We start from the raw sequence: 21690 nt of genomic DNA, 5'->3' as shown, positions 1-21690 counted from the left end.
TGATGTCAAATTCTGGTACTGAACCACTAAAACAAATAAAAATTGGAAAGTGGGTGTAAGAAGTATCCAGTAGCCTTGGAGCCTCCTTCAATGTGCTTTCTGTTTGGTTTCATTAAACTGGGTTTCTGGAACATCACTGTAGATGGGTTTCACTTTATCATAAAACAATGATGATCATTTTAACCTAAAGGTGAGTGTCCACTGAGTATATGGGTACATGCCCTTCTGTGACCAATGGAGCTCAGCAGCTGCAGACAGAAGTGGTTGAAAAATGTGGGGGAGGTCAGGGCACATTTTCTCAGGTGGGCGGTTTTGCAAACTAGGGATTTGGGAAGATGTAAAAAGATATTTGAAGATTTTTATGGGAGCCTAACTCCTAACCATATTGGAAGAAAGGCACTGGGCAAAATACAACATCTTCCATCTTGATCGGTACCATTACTCAAGTCTCATACAGTCAAAATAAATGAGTAGTCACGTTGTGCCTCTCCAGAAATAAGCCATGTGTGCAGGAAAATCTTAGTTAGCAAGGTGGTCCTAAAATGAAGTCCACATTTTAGAAGGATAACTGCTTACATTTGGGGGGCACTAAATCCTTTTGTGTCTCCCCAGTAATGTCGTATGGGGGACTGGATCAAGGTACCCTGAGTGTTCAATACGTCAAATGTAAATTTCCAATTAATTGTAACTGGATTTTAAATCGAAGATTAACAGTGGACATTTAATAATACACTGAACCAGTAAACGTAACTCACATATCTCTAATAAATTTGAGTGGGTACTCATAGGAACACGGGCTACTGTGGATCCCCCACAGGGTCCAGTCTATGAACTTTCTATTCTTCCCACCTTGTCCATCCACACATTAGTGGATTCCAAGAAAGGTGAGGCTTGTATAAAACCTCACCCATCCCTGATTTTGCCTAACCCAAGATGAGACCTGGACACACGCAGACTGAGGACCTAGGAATTTAATCCTTAAAAGACTGGTTTCATCCTTCAGAGCTCCTTAGGATCTTATGTCAGCCCAAGACTGCTCAAGTTTGCCTTAAAGCAGAAGGTTCTCCTCTTGTCTACCTCTTGTTCAAGCCTCAGCAAGACCAACAAATTAGAGACATACCCTCCGAGGGACACTGAAGACTTCACAGTGGACCTCATTAAGGCCTGTTGGTAATACATGATCTGGAAGAGACACAGTGGTTAAAGGATGCCCAACTTCCCCACCCTTGAGTGCCACTAACACCAGCCCTTACACGCGCCCTCCAGAACCAGAAGCCACTTCCCTGCCATCCCACCCCCTCAAGCCACCCACCACAGTACTAACAGGACACAGGGCCACAGCAGACAGGTGATCCCAAACTCCAAATTAGAGACCTCCATAACCCATCATGTATCAGTCTGGGAAAAGGCACCAATTGGAAATACAAAAAGTTCTAAGGAGCATTAAATCGAGACATGGGGACAGATGCTGGGCTTTCCCCTCAGGTGCCCCTGACTCACAGAGCAGGGCTAGCCTCAAGAGCCAATGCCTTCCAGGGCTCTGTCTTGGGCCCTGGACACAAGATTTGCCAAAATAGGTAGTGTGTCTATTCAGAGAGGTTCTGAACGGCCCTGTCATTGTAGGAGCAGGGATCGGGGTAGGGAGGCAGACACTATGGCATCCATCCCACGTCCTTCAGATCTAGGCCTTCTGATGTTGTTTCATATCCTGAGCCTCAGCACCAATCCATTTCGATCTTACAAAAGATGCTTTGTCATTCTGTGCGGTCCATTAATTTAGAAATAATTGTTTGAACATTACACATCGTTTTTCATTTCATTACTGAGGGCAGAGCATAAAGTCAAAGTACATATAATTTGTTAGAGGACTGAAAATCAAACTTCCCTGGGACTGGGAAACTAATTACCTCTTTTCTGACAGCAGTGATTGTTTGTTTCTGTAAAAACAAAGAAGCAAAAACCATTAAACAGATGCCACTAAGTCATTATAATTCAAATACCCATTTGAGAAATAAAAATCCCTGCCCATGAAAAAAACAGTTTCACCTTTTCTTACTTAAAAGACAGGCATCTCCCATGACCACCGCCACTGGAGAATTAATTCAGCTAAGGCTCTGATGAGGGAATGCATATGATTTACTACTCTAACTGTACACTGTTCTCCCAAAAGCCAAGATGATTCAAGACTATGCTTGGGATTGGTCCCAATCTACCATAGTGCCTACAGAACCATCCTAAATGGGATGAGACACAAAGTCGGGAAACAAATATGCAGCTGGAAAGTTTGTTTCTTTCCTCCCAGGAGAGAGCTCTGAATGGTGAGATCCATTCCTCAGGTATTCATAACAACTTGACCAATACAAACTGGCGGTGGGGGGGAGCCACATTGCCAAACATAAAGCACACAATTAAAAAACTTGAGACCAGCGTCCACCAAGAGCTAAGTCCTAGAGTGGAGCTGTACCAATGTAGATCATATCAGGTGGGTCCTATCCTCTTGTTGAAGCAGCTGAAGCAGGTTCATGCCTGGGGTGAGCTGCATCCTCTCTCTGGATTTTTTGCGATTGAGCAGGGAAAGGCTGGCTCTCAAAAAAGACTCCATGTATAGGCTCTTAGAAGCTCCTGGAAACCATTCAGACCTGCCTCCTACTAAAATCCTCTATAATCTGACATGCTTCCTTAGCAACACTTTTCGGCTCCATGCAACTCTCAAAAATTGGGCATAGTTGGTGATTCCAGTCCTGGTTTTCCTAGCTTTGGTTGTGTCCAGGGGCCGCTTGGTACTGACTCTCATACTTTAAATTGATCATCTCCGTTCCTGGCTGCCGGTATCCAAGCAGCTGAATACAACCAGATCTTCACTGAGAAGAGAATCAGAAGCCCAAGGAGGACACTATTTCCCTTAGCCAGTTAGTAAAATAAGTACTGGGCCATGAGCCCATTGACAAGGAATGGAGGAGGGTCTGATCTGGAATGTCACATACGTAACTCTCCTTTCTAACCCATGCGGGGTTTCATTTTGCTTCAGTGGATTGCTTTTATGTCACTGCTTTTCAGAGGAAACCTTTTTTCCAGGGTGGGAGAGTAGGGAGAGTTATCTCAAATATTAAATGTAGGTCTCTCTGTTTTGGACTCACACACACCCTAACTTCTTCCTTCATAGCACTTACCACAACTGTAATTAAATATTTGTTTGTGCTATTCTATTTCATATATGTATCACCCACCAGGCACCATTAGGAGCAGGGCGACCATGCCTGCCTCTAGCCTAATTTCTGGTGCACGGTAGATGCTCAAAAAACCTCAGATAAATGATAACTGCCATGTGCTTGGAGGCCTAGAAAAATGGAGATGTATTCTAAGCTTAATAGAATATTTTTCCACCTAAACAGTTGAAGACACTCCCCAAATGATCCATATTTTGGCAACGACACTGATTATCTGTTTCTATTGTCTCTTAACATAAGGCACTGTTTTAGAAGACTAACATTTCAGGAAGAAAAGGACCCTGGGACCAGAGTGGCTTTGCATTCAAATCTAATACAATCAGACTCTCTTGTTAGAGTGTGCTCAAGTGGATTAAAAATCATATCTACTGGTCTACACCTTCTGTTCAAAGTGGACTCTGGACCTTTGCCTATAATAGTAACTACTTAGCAATTAGTGCAAAGCAATTTACACCTCTCTGATCCCTTACAAAGTTTAAGGGAGGGAAGTTTTCTTATTCTGATTTTCAGCTGGGGATACCTAGCCGCTGAGATATTACAGCAACTCTCTCAAAACCTCCTGCTCAGCAACTGGTTGAGCCAGGATTCAAGCCTAGATTTTCCATTTGCAAAGCTGAGGAGTGATCCATGAGGCTCAGAAAAAAAGCCTACACTCTTCACCAGTTCCTTCTTTGCCTTAAAGCCACGGGTGCTACACCGTGGACTGATTCTGTCTGGCCATTTAATTTAAAATTAAAACAATGGGGCGTCTGGGTGGCTCAGTCGTTAAGCGTCTGTCTTCGGCTCAGGTCATGATCCCAGGGTCCTGGGATCGAGCCCCACATCGGGCTCCCTGTTCCAAGGGAAGCCTGCTTCTCCTTCTCCCACTCCCTCTGCTTGTGTTCCCTCTCTTGCTGTGTCCCTCTCTGTCAAATAAATAAATATCTTAAAAAAAAAAAAACTAATTAAATTAAATTAAATTAAATTAAAACAAAAAGAGAGATAAAGCCCCAATCACAAGATGCAACAGAAAGACAGGAAACACTCTTTAATCAACACTAATGACAGAAAAACAAACTCCCGGCTGTAAGAGAAATGAGATCTGGCGATCTGACGCACAGCAAGGTGACTTTAACTAACAATACTGTTTTATATACTTGAAAGTTGTTAAAGAGAGTAGATCTTAAATGTCATCACCACACACTCAAAAAAAAATCCTAATTATGCAAAGGGGTGGAGGTGTTAACTAACCTTATTGTAGGAATCATTTTGCAATGTATGCATAGCTCCACTGTACACCTTAAATTTATATACTTATGTCAGTGACCTCTCAATAAAGCTAAGGAAGAAAAAACACTAACAGTGGTAAAGATTGCAATCATACTAGGCCTGTGCTCAGCAGCCAGAGTGCCTGAACACCCTCCTGCCAAGTGCCCAGGAGCCAAGATCAAACCTCCTGCAAGCATGGGACTCCTGAGCGGACCAACAGAGACTAAATGAGCCAGATCCTCAGTCTGCCTGTCCTTCTCTGGGCTCCGTGGGGAGCCGTCCCTGCAAGTCAACCACACTCATCTCTCCTCCACCTGGCATGGCCTGGCTTTTAGCCTAATATATTTCTGGGGCCATTATCTCAGTCTTCGGTGTGTTAAAATATTTCATATTTTAATTCACTTTATTTGATTGTATTACCCCACTAGGGCTTCTGCATCGGTGGTGCGGTTTGCTGACTATTCTCGGATTTCCAGGATTACCGGCCACCCTCTGGGAGTTGGACAGCAGTGGATTTGGTTGAATCGGAGGCTTCCCCACCTCTACCTTGGATTTCCCACATGGATTTTACTGGTTTCTAGCTTTAAAAATAGCTTTCCATGGGATCAGCTTCCTCTAGATGGACATACAGGCCATCTCTGTTCTGTTAAGTGTGTGTGGACATAGGGATGGTGCAGGAGAGGGTCCTGGACTTTTCTAAAAGACAGAAAGGGAACATGATCGGGGAAGGGAGGGGCGGCTTAGGAAAGAGAACAGACTTTCAGATTGGGCCCAGGTCAAATTCTTGGTTCTGCCACTTATTGGCTCTATGACTTTGGATGAGTTATTTAGCATTTCAAAGCCTCTTTCCTCCTTTGTAAAGGGGGATCACGAAAGGGGGAGGGCATTAAATGAGATAATACAGAGAGGTGACTGGCACAGAGCAGAGGCTCAACATACTAGGGCTACTGAGTAGGGTTCATACACTATTGCTGAGAGGAGGCACAGTGTGGTGTAGACCCTAATTACAAGATAAAACACAAGATGCCCCTGCAATATTTGGGACATACTGATACTAAAGAAGTTCCTCGTGGTTTATCTGATAATCAAATTCAACTGAGCATCCAGTATTTTTATTTGCTAAATCTCATAAGCCTGTCCATGTTGTTATTACTCAACCAAAGGCCATAAAAAAGACATTAAAGTGAAGTCATCAGAAAACACACACGCACGCACGCGCGCACGCACACACATTTCTAACCAATTCAAGACAACCACTTCATGACAACATAAGAAATAAACATTTTTTTCTCCCTGTAATTCATGCACAAACCCGTTGCCTTCCCAACAGTTGGCCCTGCTGGAGGGAAGTCGCTTCTTTATTCCTCATCCGAGTGACACACTGTGCTACTGTAAGATACTCTGCCTAAAGAATCTTCAAATACTACACATTCTTGGAATTCTAACTTATTCTTTTTCCTTTACAGGAGTTACCCAAATAGGGACGCTTCTAGAGCCTGTTTACACAGCTCTGTGGCTGGCTTGTTGGCCTCCCAACCCGGATGCGGGCTGCAGAAAATTGTCACAGGGCAGGAGGGGTCAGTCAGGCCATGCCCTGGGAGGGCCTGGGGCCATTGCAGACAGGGGTGTGGGAAGCAAGGAGGAGGGACAAGCAAGGACCTGGGACCAGGCAGCCAGGCAGGAATATGCACTGAAACAGAGGTGAGGGGTCGGGCAAGCCACAGAGTGAAATACAAGATGGGGACAACCATGAGGAATCAGGGAATATAGGCACTGAGAGCAGAGAGAGGGTCAAAAGTCAGAATCCAGGAAGTCTGGGGACTGACGGAGTTAATGCAAAGCAGACAAGAGATGGGAAGAAGCGACCTGCCCAAAGAGACAAGAATTTGAGGTCGCAATCCCCTGAAGTAGTCTGTCCTGTAGCGAGCTTCCTGATCAGTTGGAGGCAGGACAGATGGCGCTATTTGCAGGGCCAGGTGCAAAATGCACATGCAGGACCCCTCATCCAAAGAAAGCATTAAGAATTTTAAGGCGATGCCAGGCGAACACTAGCCCAAGCGCAGGGCCCTACTGAGTGCAGAGCTATGGCCCAGTAGGCAGGTCACCTCCCATGATACTGACCCTGGGTGCAGACTGGAAGGGTGTGGTTGGGGGCAGGGGCCGGTGGGGGGGTAATAATGGGGATCAGAAAAGAGCAAGAGTCACAGACCTGGGAAGTCACAGAGCCAATAAATGACAGAACCAGGAATTTGACCTGGGCCCAATCTGAAAGTCCATTCTCTTTCCTAAGCCGTCCCTCCCCTCTCCAATCACATTCCCTCTCTGTCTTTTAGAAAAGTCCAGGACCCTCTCCTGCACCATCCCAGAAATGACCTCTCTCACAGCATGGCGACCATTAGGATAATGACAGCTACTGTCCCTGGAGCGCCTCTGCATGTTGGATGCCATTCCAGACACTTCACATAAATGACCTCATTTAATCCTCGGAGGAAGGAGCTACTGTTATTCCCATTTTATGGGTAAGGAAACTTAAGGCTACGAGTAACTCAAGAGCTTGTCCAAGATCACATGTCCAGGGAACGGCTGAGCTGGGACTCACGGTGAGATCAAAGCTTTCTTCAACACACCACACAGGCCCTCATCACAAAATGACTACGGTCACCCTGTCGGGGTCAGGAGAGGAAAGGCCAGCCCTAGGCATGCCACCACCCATGGCTAGTGCCCGACCACCATTTTATCTCCTCAGTGAGATAAAAGGAAGATGGGGGGCTGCGTGTGCCCCAAGGTAGGGGAACTGAGAGAGGACACGCTCTCTGGGTGCGGGCTTGGGACCACGGGCAGGTCCTCCCAGGGCTGGGCGGCCACACCAACCGGGTGACCCACCAGCCTAAGGAGGTGGGTCACCTGGAGCCCTAGGACATCGCCAACCGAACAGCCTCTTTCTTACGCTTGCTGGCGTTCTTTGGGGTTATTTGCCTCCATTTAAGGAAATCAGGCATCTTTTCAAGAATTTACTAATTCTCAGAAATGGCCTCTCTCTTCAAACCAGCAATGAGAGATCTTCTCCGGAACGAGACAAAAATCTAGAACCTCTGCACGGCCAAGGCCTCACAGGGACACTTCACGTCCTCTCGACCCTCTCCCCTCAGGGCAGATAAACTGGGAAAATCGGGGGCCACTTGGTCAGTCGGCGGGAAATGCTGCCAACACATCAAACATGGCACCAGCCTCCGTCCCCCCAGTGGCTGAGCCTGACACACAGTGGGGCTGGCAGAGAGGGAGAGGCCGTGCTCGCATGAGAATTACGGTTCTTTATTCTTCAGAATACTCCAGAGTAGCCAGAGTGCAGACAGGAGAAAGAGAGCTGGTGGGAGAGAGAGAGACAGAGAGAGATGAAGGATAAACAAAGTGAAAGCACCCCCGTGTCAAACATGGCCATGGGAGGGACAGCCCCCAGCCTCACGCACTGTCTGGTGTTCTGACTCTGAGCATCTGGCAAGAAGTGCGTAGTAAGTGCCAGAAGGTATGCTCTTCTTCCAGCCTGACCGCCCATGAGCCTGAAGATTCTCTCTCAGTGAGAAGGGGTCTGGCGAGGCTCCTTGGAAGTTACCCCCAAACAGCATGGAGGATGGAGCACCTCAGCTCCTCAGCTGTCCTCCCAGAGCTGGAGTGTAAGGCCCCCTGCACCACACACACACACACTCACGCACGCGCACACACACACGCACACACACACTCACACAGGTAAGCCAAATCCCAGCTGGCTAGGGTCAGAGTAGAGTGATGTGCTTTCCACCTGTACCCTCCCCTCCTCCACACCACAGAGGTTTCCAGAACTGCCAGTTATCCATTAAAAAAAAAAAAGCAAATCTTCCACCCCGGTTCAGTATTTTCCTTGATGATTCTGTTTCCATAGCAACCAAGCCTACAAGCCTCAGCAATTACCTGTCATCTGACGAGGGGAACGTGGAAAAGGCCGTGAAGGCTGACAGTGCCATGGATGTATTAAAGGCAGGATCACTTTGAGTTGTGGGCAGGGGACCTAGCAATGCCCCAGGGGACGCCCTCTGGGGACTCAATATCCCCTCTTCACATGGACTCCATCCCTAAACCCATGCCTCTGTCTCTGCACTGGTGGGGGTCCCCACAGCTATCTTGAGTTCCAGGTCCCAGTGGACTTCCTTCTTCCTCCTTTCCAGCATATTCTTCTCACCTCCCACTCACGCCTTTAGGTACTGCCAGGGCTTAGAGATGACACATGAGGCTAAAATGTCCCTGACCCCTTGCTGCCCATGGACATTAGACAGAAAGCATTGGAACCATCTAAGACTAGGTCAAGTGTGTTTTAGGCTCCATGATTCTCGGTCGGGCCAATCTTGTTTCCCAGGGCACACTGGACAATGCCTGGGGACATTTGTGATTGTCAGGACTGGGAGGCTGGCAGGGAAAAGCATGGAGTTACTGGGATCCAGTGGGTAGAGTCCAGAGGTGCTGCCAAATGTCCCACAACATGCAAGAAATCCCCCCAAGGAATTATCTGGCCCCAAATAATAGTGCCATGGTTGAGAAACCCTACCCTGGATGCCTACTGTTTCAGCAGCTTATGCACTGCATTTCTTTAAATAAAAAATGGTTTTAGGAAAATGGCCACCCATCTTAAATGGTGGCCTATTTGGGAAAAGGGTCCTTCTAAAACTAAAAGCGTAAGAGAATCTTTGCAAAGGCCCCACCCTACTGAGATGCAAAAGAAAGTGGGACATTCTAGGTCATGTGGATTAAGGTTTAAATCGGAAGTTGATTCAAGGGTTTTGAGCCTGGGGCCTATAGTCTCCAGGACATCAGGGAACTGGCTGAAATTGTGTGCAAAATGTCTGTCTGGGCATCTGGGCGGAATGGGTTCATAACTTTCACCAGATTTTCAAAGGGGGAACTGCCTTGGAAAAGTCTAAAGCCCATCCACATAGATCCCATTTGCTCTGACCTGCACTCTACATTCCCTCGTCTATCATCACACAAGACCCTTGTCATGGCCCTGCCCCTGACACTGGAATCACATGATATCTTTTTGGCAGTCCCAAAGGGAAGACATCATTGCCCCAACAGACACAAACAGACAATAGTCGTGTGGACAACTCCCCAGCCTAAGAACCTGACCTAGGCTCTGCCCAAAGTATGCAGCCGAGACCTACCTGGTTTACCTGGACTTCATTCGGATTGGTCACTCGGTCCAGGCCATAGTCCAGCACATTGTTCATTCCCGGCTGAATGGAATAAAAACAATGTAAGAACCACCACTGGAAGAATCTCCAGTTTCTGATTAACTTTGGATCTTGGCCAAACTGCCAATTATGAGACTGAGCTGAGAAGGGCTTGTGGCTTAGCCCATGGGGAACCACAGCTATTGTAAGACCCTCTGGGTGAGCTGGGAAGCTTCATGGGGCTGTTCCACCACCACAGCATCCCCAGAACCCAGTAGGATGGATGGGTGGGTGGACAGGTGTGTATAGTGGTGGGTGAATGGATGGGTAGATAGATGGATGGATGGACAGATGTATGGATGGGTGGATGGATGGATGGATGGATGGAAGAGTGGATGGATAAAATCAAACTCAAGAGTTCACTGGGATTAGTACATAGGACTCTCACTCCTCTGGCAGTGCTCCTCCCCCCTCCCCCCCCACCTACAGTGCAGTGCTTTGGAGAGTCCAGGCTTCAGTCAGCACCTTTGGGTTCCAATCCTGGATCTGCCACTTCTTAGCAGTGAGGAAGATTTTGGAAACTACTTCTCTCTACACTTGCTATCCCTCCTGAGAAATGGAGAGGATCCCTCCTACCTGTCAAGTTCTTGTTGAGGATTTAACAAGTTGATGTGCAAAGCACTCAACAGAGGGTAGCAATTACTGAGCAAGGGCCTGTAGTCATTTTAAGATGGCATATGTAAAGGCTTGGCCCAAAGTGGGGCCCTCAGTCTTTACAGTCCCCTTCTCCATCAGGCAATGAACTCTCCAGCCAATCTTGCTTGGTCTCTCCCAATTCCTTGGCCAGCAAGTTGGGTCTTTCACTTCCTTCTCTGTTAGTTTGGTGCAGGCCACCATCAAGTTCCCAACACATGTGACCACCCAGGCGCACTACACTGAGGCAGGAGGCCACTGAGCTTTCTCCCAATCAGATTCAACCTCATTAGGATCAGCCACATGTTCAGCTCAGAGGTATGGTTGCCAGGTAAAATACAGGATGCCCAGTTAAGCTTGAAGTTCAGACAAATGACAAATAATTTTGATACATGATTTACATAAAAATATATTCCATATGCTTTTAATATAAATATACAATCAGCATAAAAATAGTGTGACATGAATCGTTTGCTGTTTATCTGAAATTCAAACTTAGCTGGGCATCCTCTGTTTTACTTGCTACATCTGCCAACTTAGCTCAGCAGGCTACCATGGGGGCAAATATTGGGCACACAGCGGAGGCAAGGAAAAGAAAAAATAAGTGGGGAGAAAGACAGAGGAAGGGAGTGGCTGTCCTCGCCCCAGTTGTCACACCCAAGGACCTCCACCAACAAATACTTATGACGCACTTCCTAAGGCTGACATTGTGCTCAGCCTGAGAGCCTGGGGGGAATGTGGCACTTCCAGGCATCCCCAGCTGGCATCTCAAGGCACCTCTGGTCTTGTGGGCAAGGCACTCGGCAATTTATCACACAAATGATAAATTAGAGTTGTGACAAGTGCTATGAGGGACAATATGGAAGTCCAAGCCAGACTTCAACGGGATGGAACCTAGCATGAGGGCAGGGGCAGGGGGTGGGGGTCATCAGAATCTGTGCCTTTCCCTCAAGTGAGTTCTAGGAACTGTCCTCTCCATCTGGTACAAAGAAATCCCCCCAGGATAACTGAAGACAGACTTACACACACACACACACACACACAGCCCACACTCCTGGCCCCTACAACCTCAGCAGCTTCGGTGCAGTTGTGTGCTCAAGTCTTGAATTAGCTCTCCAAATCTTTCCTTTGAACTTGACCCACGCTCTGATATCACTTTGGCTGCCCCTGTGCTCACAGGTGCACCTGCACTAACAGCAATCAGCACAGGGCCGCCCCCAGCTGCCCAGACCAGGCGGCCTTGACTCTGAGAGCTGTAGCCACCCAGTGGGCTTCACGACCCTGCCAGTCCGTAGAGTACCAGCCCCTCCTGGCTGTTTTTATGACATCACATTATATGTCGGACCATCTTCCCTAGGTCAATAAAGGGCCCTGGAAAATACAATTTTAATAGCTTCCTGATGTTCCTTCATGTGGATATCATCTTGTATTTAAAGATTTAAATGTATCTATTTATTTATTTAAATTTATTTTGCAGTTTCTCTGTTGTTGGACATTTAGCCCGACCTCGACCAGAAATGGAAGGCAGACTACCTTCTGCCCTGGCGAGGGTCAGTGTTGGTGCTGACACGAAGGCCAGTTGGATGATATTCAGACGAGCCACCCTGTGATTCAGAGCACACCGTGCCGCCGTCCCTGGACCATGTCCTCCATACACCCGTGGTCCCTACGTCAGCAGACCCTATCCTCAGGAGACACAGAAGTAGCAGACGGCACAGCAAAGATGCATAGGAGGCCCCCGAATGACTTCTCTAAGGGAACCATTGATTTACACAATGAACTGTGGTTTGCATCCTGCCCAGATCTGCACTCTGTTTCATTTGGGTAAAAAAACAGGAGAGGAACATCACTTTCCCTCACTATTCTCCCCTTGTCAACCCTGTCCCCAGCGCCCGGATGCTGAGTCCCCGGCAGCATCTGGGCTCAGGGTGGGGGTTGGGTCACGTCCCTCAGCCACCACCACCCATCTCAAGGCTTGGCCTCTGCCCATGATCGTATCCCTGATACAGCATCCAGCACCACAGTCCTCCCCACCCCCTTAACCAATCACCCCTCACCTTATCTCTGGGAGATGCTGCTCACCTGTTACAGCAATCTGGATTTTGTGCCCCTGGAGCTGGGAGAGGGGCCGCACGTGGGGGCCCCGCCTTACAGCAGCAGTGCATGAGACAGACGTGGATTCACACCCCAGTGCTGTGCCACCTACTGGCCCTCTCTGAGCCTTGATCGCCCCATCTGAATGTTGGGGATGGGGAGACTCCCTAGTCAGCCAGCATCATCAGGTACTTGGGATCGTCCACACCAAGAGCTTACCACGGGCACGTAGCTGGGGCTCAATGATTTTTAGCTGTTATTTTATGCCCAGCACCAAACTCAGCCAGCACGGGGTCAGGGCCCGTGAAGGTTTCACAGATCAGTGAAGAGACAAGGGAACAGGGGACCCGCTGCATGACGGCAAGCCATGTCCCACACTGTGACAGTTGGTTAGACAGTCCACATACCGGCTGCTCAATGCTCCACGGAGCCAAAAGCTTTGTTTGCCTGGCTGGCTTTTTTCCCACCGAACTAACTGTTTGTTTGGGTCTCCTGGAGACAGTCTGACAGCCCCTAAGCTCCTGGGCTTCACAGGTTTGTCAGGGAGACTGCTCAATTTCTAGGCTGAGACAGACTTCAAACAGGATGCTCTTCAAACAGAACGCTCCACCGAGAGGCTGCCGGTGTTTTAAGAGAGTCCGGGAGAGCAGGACCCAGATGCACCCCAGCCTCAGCGTGGACTGCTGGTCCAGTTTGGACTCAGGGGAGCAGGACTTGCAGAGACTGGGTGTGAAAACGGTTTTGTGTCCGTGGGGTTTTACGACAGTTCCAGGGACATCAGAACCTCATTGAGAACTCGGCCTCCCAGCGCTCTCCAAGAGACTGGCTACCTTTGAACCCTAGCATCATGTTTGTTAGAGCAGAGGGATTCACGCGTTGCTCTAATGACTGAGGAGGTGACAGAAAGGCCTTCAATGCACTAAGACATCATGTGCCATTTGTGGTGGGAGGCAGAAGAGCGCAGGGACCGGGAGAGAGTGCTCTGCAGTCTGACCCTCGCTAGCTGTGCAACTCTGGCAACACCCCTGAGCCTCAGCTTCCCCATCTGCAGAATGGGACTAATAATAGGACCTTCCCCACGGGGCTGCAGAGATGAAACAAGAGAATGAACGCAGAGTGAAGCCTAGCACAGTGCCCAGCACACATTTATGTGCTCAGTTCAGGTCAGCTGCGATGATGATGGTGGAGGTGGAGGGAGAGGAAGTGGCAGCAGTGGGGGAGGGGGTGGAGGCGGGGCAGGTGATGGCGGAAGCAGTTGCGTTGTCAAATGCAGGGACTTCTGCATCACACTGTGAGGAGTCACTCAGCCCTTGATTTGCCTGGCATGGGGGCTGAGAGCTTGCCCCCAGAGAAGTCGGGAGAACTCCAATCATCTGCTTTGCACTTGGTTCCCTACGGGCCTGCTGGTGGCAAGGACAGAGGGGAGGAGAGAGACCAGTGGGGGGGGGGGTCTTGGGCACAGTCTATGCCACTTTGCCAGGTGGGTATTTCCCCACCACGGAGTCTCTGCAGGTAATGTGGAAGCCGTTCCCTGCAAGGAGCGGGATCCCCTCCATCACAAGCACCATGGGCAGCAGGGCATCTTGCCCAGTGAGGGGCTTCCCCACCATGTGCCTTATCCCCACCCAGGCTCCCCCTTCAGGAACAGATGATAGAAGGCAAAGCTGAACCATGCCAGTGCCCTTCTCATACAAAGATCTCACTCCTGAGCTACAAAGGGGGGGGGGGGGGGGGCGTGTGCTTGGCTGCTTCTCTAGGACCCTGTCATCCCAGCCATGCACTCCTTCACCCAGCGACCTGTGTCAGGCATCAGCTAACTGATTTGTCGGGAGGAGGAATCCTGGAACAAAGCAAAACCAGAGGAGGAATCCTGGAACAAAGCAAAACCAGACGAGCTTCTTGGGGATCAACCCCAGGACCTTAACCTCAGCAACGAGGCATGGAAACCAACACCCCCACAGATGGAACACCATACGAGTATTGTTTTGAATTTAGAAAGAAAATAAGCAAAACAGCCAAAATCTGATGAGCTCAAAGTTCCAAAATCCAGAAGCTTTGGCGCCACGACTGACCCAGTTCACTTTCTGGTTCTGAGAACTTGGGCAGCTGAGCAGCAGGGAAACTAAAGGAGGAAGATGAACAACATTCGCTTTGACCTCTTCACTTTTCAGAACCCCTTTGACATCTCCCACCTTCAGTGACCCACAGGCAGCACCCGGGTTTGCCCCAGGAGGAAACTGAGGCAGCAGAGGTAACCCCAGTGGGTGACTATTCCTGATAATGAGCCATAACAAGTCACATTACTTATGCACAGCTTGTCCCTCTGGGCCCCAAAAAGTCCCTGAGCCAGAGACACAATGTGCCCCAAGCCTTGAGGCAGAGCACACACTCACTCCTTCTCACCTCCTCCCACCTCAGCTGCTGGGAATGGAGCTGGAAAAGGAAAAGGAGCGGGGCAAGAGACACAAGGCCTGGCTTGGGCTGTGCAGACTTCCAGTTTCTAACCGCATTTTATGGAAATCCTGCGTTCTAGTTTTTTCTTCTTGTAATCGTTTTCTAAGTTGTCATGGCAAAAAAAAAAAAAAAAAAAAAAAATTCAGCCCTCATAAAAGGCAAGCTCATTTGGGTTCCTCCCGTAAGTCACTTCGCTTAGACCCAACACCATCAAATGAGCCACAAGCTCGGTCCATCCAGGCAGCCCCTTTCCTCTTCCACCAAGAGGCGCTCGGAGGCTAACCCAACACTGAGCAACCCCCTCCTGCTGATTCAGTTGCAGCCCCAGCAGGAAATGAGCCAGCAAAAGGGATGGTGAGTACAGGGTGGGAGTGGGGAAGGAATAAGATGGGTGAAGCCAGGAAGGCTAATACTCACGGGGCATCGGTGGACCAGCCAATACGCCTTCTCCTGGCAATCCAGTGCATACCTGTCTGCTTTAGTCCTTTCCTTTCCAGTCCTGAAAAGCCAAAAGCCACATAAAGGCCAGTAAGACTTCACATCTTTTGCTCAGTGACGTACCCCATTCCTGATGACCCAGACCACTCTCCCCACCTCTCCAAATAATCTGTGTTTGCAGTAATAATAATCACAGCAAACACTAACATCATACAAGTACTGACTCATTTAATCCCCCCAGTGACCTATTCCCCCTGACTTAGCAGCTCCAGGGACTACAGCAGAGAGAGACTGAATATGCCCCTCGGAGGGTCACACTGTCAGCAAGGAGCAGAGTGGGACTCGAACCCACATCGGGCCCCAGGGTCCCGCTCTGCCTCAGAGCAGAGCCCATGCTGCCACCCCAGCATGACCGGCCCCAGCATCGGACCTCCACCACTTGCACCAACCACTGCAGTGGGTGGAGGACATTCTGGACTGACATTTCACCCCCTGGCTTCATGTTTCCCTGCGTTGATAAACAACATCGTCAACATCTGGACAAGTGGGCAGCAGGCCGTGCCCACGCTCAGTGCTGGGGAAAATGCGGGGCCTCGGGGGGCTGGGGGGTGGTCCATGTGTCTCCCCCCTATCCGGGCCGCTCCGTCACTTCAAAGACCTTGTGCCAAGTTAGGGTTTTTCTAGACCCCACTGATGATCATGGGGATCATCAAGAGAGATCCCTCTTTTCTCTATCTCCCCTTTCCCCACGATGGAGAGGAAACGATGCTGCGCTCTCCTCCCAGGGAAGCCAGGCCACATTAATGATTGAGCCACGGGTCCCATTCAGCACCATTTCCACGGCGACCTGCGCTCACAGGCTGACGCTTGTATGCCCAGGCAACGCGGGATGACGCACATGCCCTGCACAAGACAGAGACGGCAGATTTATGGGCCCACTAGCGTATTGTGAATAACATCATCACATCTAGAGAGCCAGATGGGTGGAGAGTGCCATTCCGGCGGGCTGTTTTGCCAACCTCCCCTGGAAATTAAATATAAACACTGTCATTTCAACTTCCGTTTGCCAGCCTAACTGCATTTTCCACCAGGTTAACGACCCTATGGCCTCAGGAGGATGGGCCACAGACGGCCCAGGGCACTGTGGAGTCTCCATCATGCTGGAGAGCCTGGTAAATATAGTTGGTTGCTAATTGACAATAATGGTCCTTTCTGGCTTTGCTCTGCAGCTCTTCTGTGACAGATGCAGTAGAAGACACTGGCAGCCATCTGAAAGCCAGAAAGAGAGTCCTCACCAGAAAGTAAGCCCTGCCATAACCTTGAGCTTGGACTTCCCAGCTTCCAAAACTGCGAGAAAATAAATGTCTGTTGTTTAAGGCACTCGGTGTGTGGTGTTGGGTCCTGGCGGCCTGAGCGAACACAAACACATATGCCATGCCCTTGAGCAGCTTTTGGTCTAAACACTGAACAAAGAGGAAATAGATAGAAAATCACAAATTGCAGGATGAGCTCTCAGGAAAAGTTCAGGTGCTCTAGTGCAGAATCAGGGAGGGCCACTGTGGTGCTTTTTAAATATGTCTACAATTCGGGGGGGCGCCTGGGTGGCTCAGTAGTTAAGTGTCTGCCTTCAGCTCAGGTCATGATCCCAGGGTCCTGGGATCGGGCCCCGTGTCTGGCTTCCTGCTCTGCGGGAAGCCTGCTTCTCCCTCTCCCACTCCCCCTGCTTGTGTTCCCTCTCTCACTGTGTCTCTCTCTGTCAAATAAATAAATAAAATCTTGAAAAAAAATAATAAATAAATATGTCTACAATTATTTGACACTCCTTCCATTGAGAGGCGGGTCTATGTCCTCCACTCCTGGAAACCAGGTGGGTTTCTTGGGACTTGTTCAACCAACACAGTATGTCAGAAATGGCCCTCTGTGATTTTTGAGGCTGGGCCATAACAGGTGAGATAGCTACCTCCTCACTGGAATATTTGCCCTCGAGGCTTCCAACCACCTGTAAGCAATGTGACTGCCCCAGTACCACCATGCACAAGGCACCCGGAGAGGCCCAGAGGCCCTGTGACAAGGACGAGAAATGCCCAGTCAGGGCTACAGGCCCCCAGCTCCAGCCCTTGGACTGCAACCACTTGAGAGACTCAGATCCAGGACTGCCCAGCCAAGCCCTTCCCAAATTCCAGACCAATAGAAACCTTGAAAAATAATAGAGCGACTGTTGCTATTTTGAGCTACTAAGTCTTAGGATGATCTCTGTTCACTAACAACTAATCAGCAAAGCCTCTCTGAGCATGTGACATTCGAACTGAGAGATCTCTCTCTGAAGGGTGATAGGACCCTATCTGGGTTTCAAAAATGGGGGCAAATGGGAGCAGAGAGACCAGTTGGGAGGATATGGCCACAGCCTGGGTGACAGTGAGGTTGGTTCAACCAGGGCAGGGAGGTGGGGGCTGACAGAAGGGGGCAGGTGGGGCAGAAGGAATTTTGCCAGGGGTGGCAACAGGACCGGATTACTAGACACTGGGCATGGGGGTTTGGGGGCGGGAGGTAAATGGGGTTCCCTGCACTGATGTGGGTAACACTAGAGGAAGAGGTTTGGTGTATGAGGGAGAGAAACAGTCCAATATGAACAAGTTAGGTTTGAGGTGTGACATCATCCTGAGATGTTAAGTAGCTGGATACTGAGTCTGGGGTTCAGAAAAGAGGTCTGTGTGGAGAGGCTCAGTATAACAAAATGGCTACCTCATGAGCCAACCTATACGGCCAACCTAATTTTGTGGTAAGACCCTGTGTTTGTATCAATCAGGGTTCTGCAGAGAAACAGAAACAGTAGACTGTTAGGTAGATAGATAGATAGATAGATAGATAGATAGATAGATAGATAGATAGAGGCATAATTTATTTATTTTAAGGAATAACACACATTGAGTAGTCTGGCAAGTCTAAATTCTGCAGGACACACCAGCAGGCTGGAGACCCAGGGAAGGGCTGATGTTGCAATTTGAGTCCAAAGGCAATCTGGAAACAGAACTCCTTCTTCCTCAAAAATCCTGTCTTTTTTCGTAAGGTTTTCAACTGATTAGTAAGGCCCACCCACACTATGGAGGCAATCTGCTTTACTCAAAGTCTACTGATGTAAATGTTAATCTCATCTAAAAAATACCTTTACAGGGGCACCTGCCTGGCTCAGTCGGTGAAGCATGAGACTCTTGATCCCGAGGTTGTGAGTTTGAGCCCCACACTGGGTACAGAGATTACTTAAAAATCAAAAATTAAAAAAAAAAAAAATAACTTCACCATGTCATCTTAGACTGGTGGTGGCCCAGCTATCTAGGCACCATGGTCTAGACAAGTTGACACACAAAATTAGCCACTGCAGACACGATATCTGAAATTGGACGCAGGCTTTGAGTCAAGCAATGGAATTAGTGGGGGAAAGCCAGGATCTCAGAAGGAGAGAGCCTTTTATGAATTTCTCATCCCAAGGCATCTAGAAGTTATGGAGGAGAAGATGTCCTATGACATGGGCAGCACAGAGCTTTATCTAGGCTGAGGCAAAGGCCCGAGTAGTGGGGCCTGTGGGAGCCACTGAGAATAGCCCTGAGCTGCACAGGCAGCTAGCGTGTCCTGAAAGGCATTTGTCAGGGTCTGCAGTCCTCAAGATCACTGGGCTATCTTGCTCAGAGCAGAGAGCTGGAGGAGGATGAAAGGGTTCTGGCCCAGTATGGAACCCAGTAGAAAATCAAAACTGGTGCACTGACTGGAACTAAGTAATACTAGCCCAGGCTCAACCATTACCTCACAGAGTGACCTTGCCACGGACTGTTTAAACTCTCTAAGCCTCACTTTCCCCATTTGTGGATGTAGAGGTGACAAGAATTACTGCTGTGAGCACTTCCCTCTCACCAACACGAAAGGAGACAGTACACAGGACTCACCCCATGAAGCCTTATGAACAAATACAAGTGATGGGAAGTTAGAGCATTCCCCCCAACTGCTCTGTCTCAAACATACTTAAGCAGAAACATGTCAATGGTGAAAGGCCCATGCCAGGTCTCTGAGTAATGCTCCTCTACCTGAATCTCAAGCCTCAGAGCAGATATCCCCCCTTCAAGGCAATAAAGCCATCTGCCATTAGAATTTTTGTGTTTCCGGACCCAGCACTCCTGCATAACAGTGCTCACCTCTTTGATGGCTTATTTTATGTGTCAACTTGACTGGGTTGCAGGATGGCCAGATATTTGGTCAAATATTATTCTGGGTGTGCCTCTGATGGTGTTTTCAGAGGGGGGTATTTTAAGTTGAAGACCTGAATGGAACAAAAGGGATGATACTCCCCTAAATGACAAGGAATTCCTCCTGCCTGATGGCCTTGAGCTGGGACATCAGTCTTCCTGCCTTCTCAACTAAAACATCAGCTCTGGGGTCCCCAAGCCTGCCAGCCTTCAGACGAACCTAAACCACCAGCTCTCCTGGGTCCCCAGCCTACCAACTGCAGGTCTTGTAACTTCTCAGCCTCTGTAATTGTGTGAGCCAATGCCTTATCATAAATCTCTCAATATATATACATACATATATATCCTACTGTTTCTTTTTCTCTAGAGAGCCCTAACTAATCCCCACTACTCCAATCCTAAGGCTGCTTGATGAGAGAGTCCACTGTCCAGCCCAACTATGCACCAGCAAAGGTAATCTTCCAGAAACTGGACCTGCCAGAGTGAGTGAGCCTGGGCCAGCCAGACTTACCCATTTTGGTAATATATGGTATCAGTCTCCAGATATTCCTGACTCCCCTATGTTGCAGGCCCACGGTAGGATTGTACATCCCTACCCAAATGCCTTTGAAGTTGGGCACAACCATATGAGGAGCTGCTTTGGCTAATGATTTGTGAACAGAAGTGACATCCATCACTTGTGACCTGCACAGGCTCTGTCTCCCTCTGCTCCAGCAACAGGCAAAGCCTGGATGGTGCTGCTCCTTCAGCATGGCTTCTGGAGTGGGCACAAAGCACATCAGGGGCCCACTAACCCACAGTGGACATGTAACACAAGCAAGAAATGAACCTATGGTTTCATGCTTTTGGGACCTGGGAGCTGTTTGTTACGACAACCTGACCTTGTCCTGACTGATTCACTCTCTCTAACATTTACATCTGGCTCTCAGAGACAAGGCAGAGCCTTCCAGGGACTTCCGGCTCTAGTTCTGAAGTGGACAGCAGGTAAATGAGAGCTGCAGTGAGTGGTTCTACCGCTCGAATCCACTTAAGATCTTTTTATGGCTCCCCATGGCCCTTTGCACAAAACAGTCTCATGATCTACTCCTGCTAACATCTCGGGTCTCACTTCTGTCAGTCCCAGGGTCTATGCTCTCTGCTCCAGCCACACAGAACTGCATCAAGTAGGTGTTCCCTGGACTCTAGACTCTGGTTCTGTCTGCTTAGGAGATCCTTTTTTATACCTTGCCCTTCCTCTCCATCCACCACCACCATCATTCACCTGGAAACTCCTATGCAGCCTCCAGGTTCAATGTTGTTTCTCCAGCTCCTTCTGGAAACCCCTGTGTGAGGCATTCACTTCGGTGTAGCATCATGGCCTGTTTCCTCATCTGCCTGATCCCAGACTGTGCCTTTATACTCCTCAGGCCTAGCCCAGGGTTTGACACATAATGCCCCATAAAGGTTTATTTGAATAAAAGGAAACAAAGAAGGAAGGGAGGAAGAAAGGACAACCAGTGGACAAACATCATCTTTTGCTTACCTGTATTGCTCTTTGGCCTGCATAATGACAAAGTCCCATTTGTAGTTAATTTTTTTATTCAAGAAATTGTAATTTTCCTAGAAATGGAAAATGAAAAGAACACTAAGCCCCATGACATATGCTGTGTGCAGAGGGCAGAGAGCTCTAAGTCACTGAGGGCATGCCTCTGGCCCTGCAGCAACCTAGCCCCAGCCAAATGATCTCCCATCCCAGCTTTGCAAAGACATGCATTCAAAGGGTAGCACCAAATTCTCAAAAAGCCTTTACAACAAAAGCCACACCCTGGCTTGGATTTTTTTTTAAATAAATATATCCCAAATCTGATTAGGAAGAAGAGAATAGAGTGGGAGAAAACACAGAAACTCAGTATTCAACGACAGAGCATCACAAATGCACAAAGACAAGTCCTAACATTGGCATGATGCTGGCTCTTCCAAAAATATGTCTGTAAATAATAAAAACACAGCAAGATTAATGCTGTCTGCCCAGAAATCTAGCCTTTTGAGGGCTTGGGTGTGTTCTTTGAGAAATCTGACTCATCTGACCTAAAACAAAAGCTACACTATTGTTTTCCCATCACC

The 21690-nt window shown here is 48.6% G+C and overlaps 1 protein-coding gene across 2 annotated transcripts in view; it reads right to left on the bottom strand.

Moving 5' to 3' along the window:
• Positions 1 to 21690, bottom strand: part of RGS9 (regulator of G protein signaling 9) — a 63099-nt gene that overhangs the window by 26171 nt on the left and 15238 nt on the right. Inside the window, exons 7-11 of one of the 2 annotated variants that reach the window (XM_035026203.1) lie at positions 21110 to 21186; positions 15332 to 15413; positions 9665 to 9736; positions 1908 to 1937; positions 1121 to 1182 (exon numbers count right to left, since the gene is read on the bottom strand). In XM_035026203.1, coding sequence (XP_034882094.1) covers positions 1121 to 1182; positions 1908 to 1937; positions 9665 to 9736; positions 15332 to 15413; positions 21110 to 21186 — 323 coding nt within the window. The remainder of the gene's footprint in view (positions 1 to 1120; positions 1183 to 1907; positions 1938 to 9664; positions 9737 to 15331; positions 15414 to 21109; positions 21187 to 21690) is intronic. The other variant, XM_035026204.1, reaches the window with a different exon arrangement.

This window comes from Mirounga leonina, unplaced genomic scaffold (genome assembly GCF_011800145.1).
Source record: "Mirounga leonina isolate KUSES-001 unplaced genomic scaffold, KU_Mleo_1.0 Mir_197, whole genome shotgun sequence".
Classification (NCBI taxonomy): domain Eukaryota; kingdom Metazoa; phylum Chordata; class Mammalia; order Carnivora; family Phocidae; genus Mirounga; species Mirounga leonina.
This window is presented reverse-complemented; position numbering and strand designations above follow the sequence as displayed.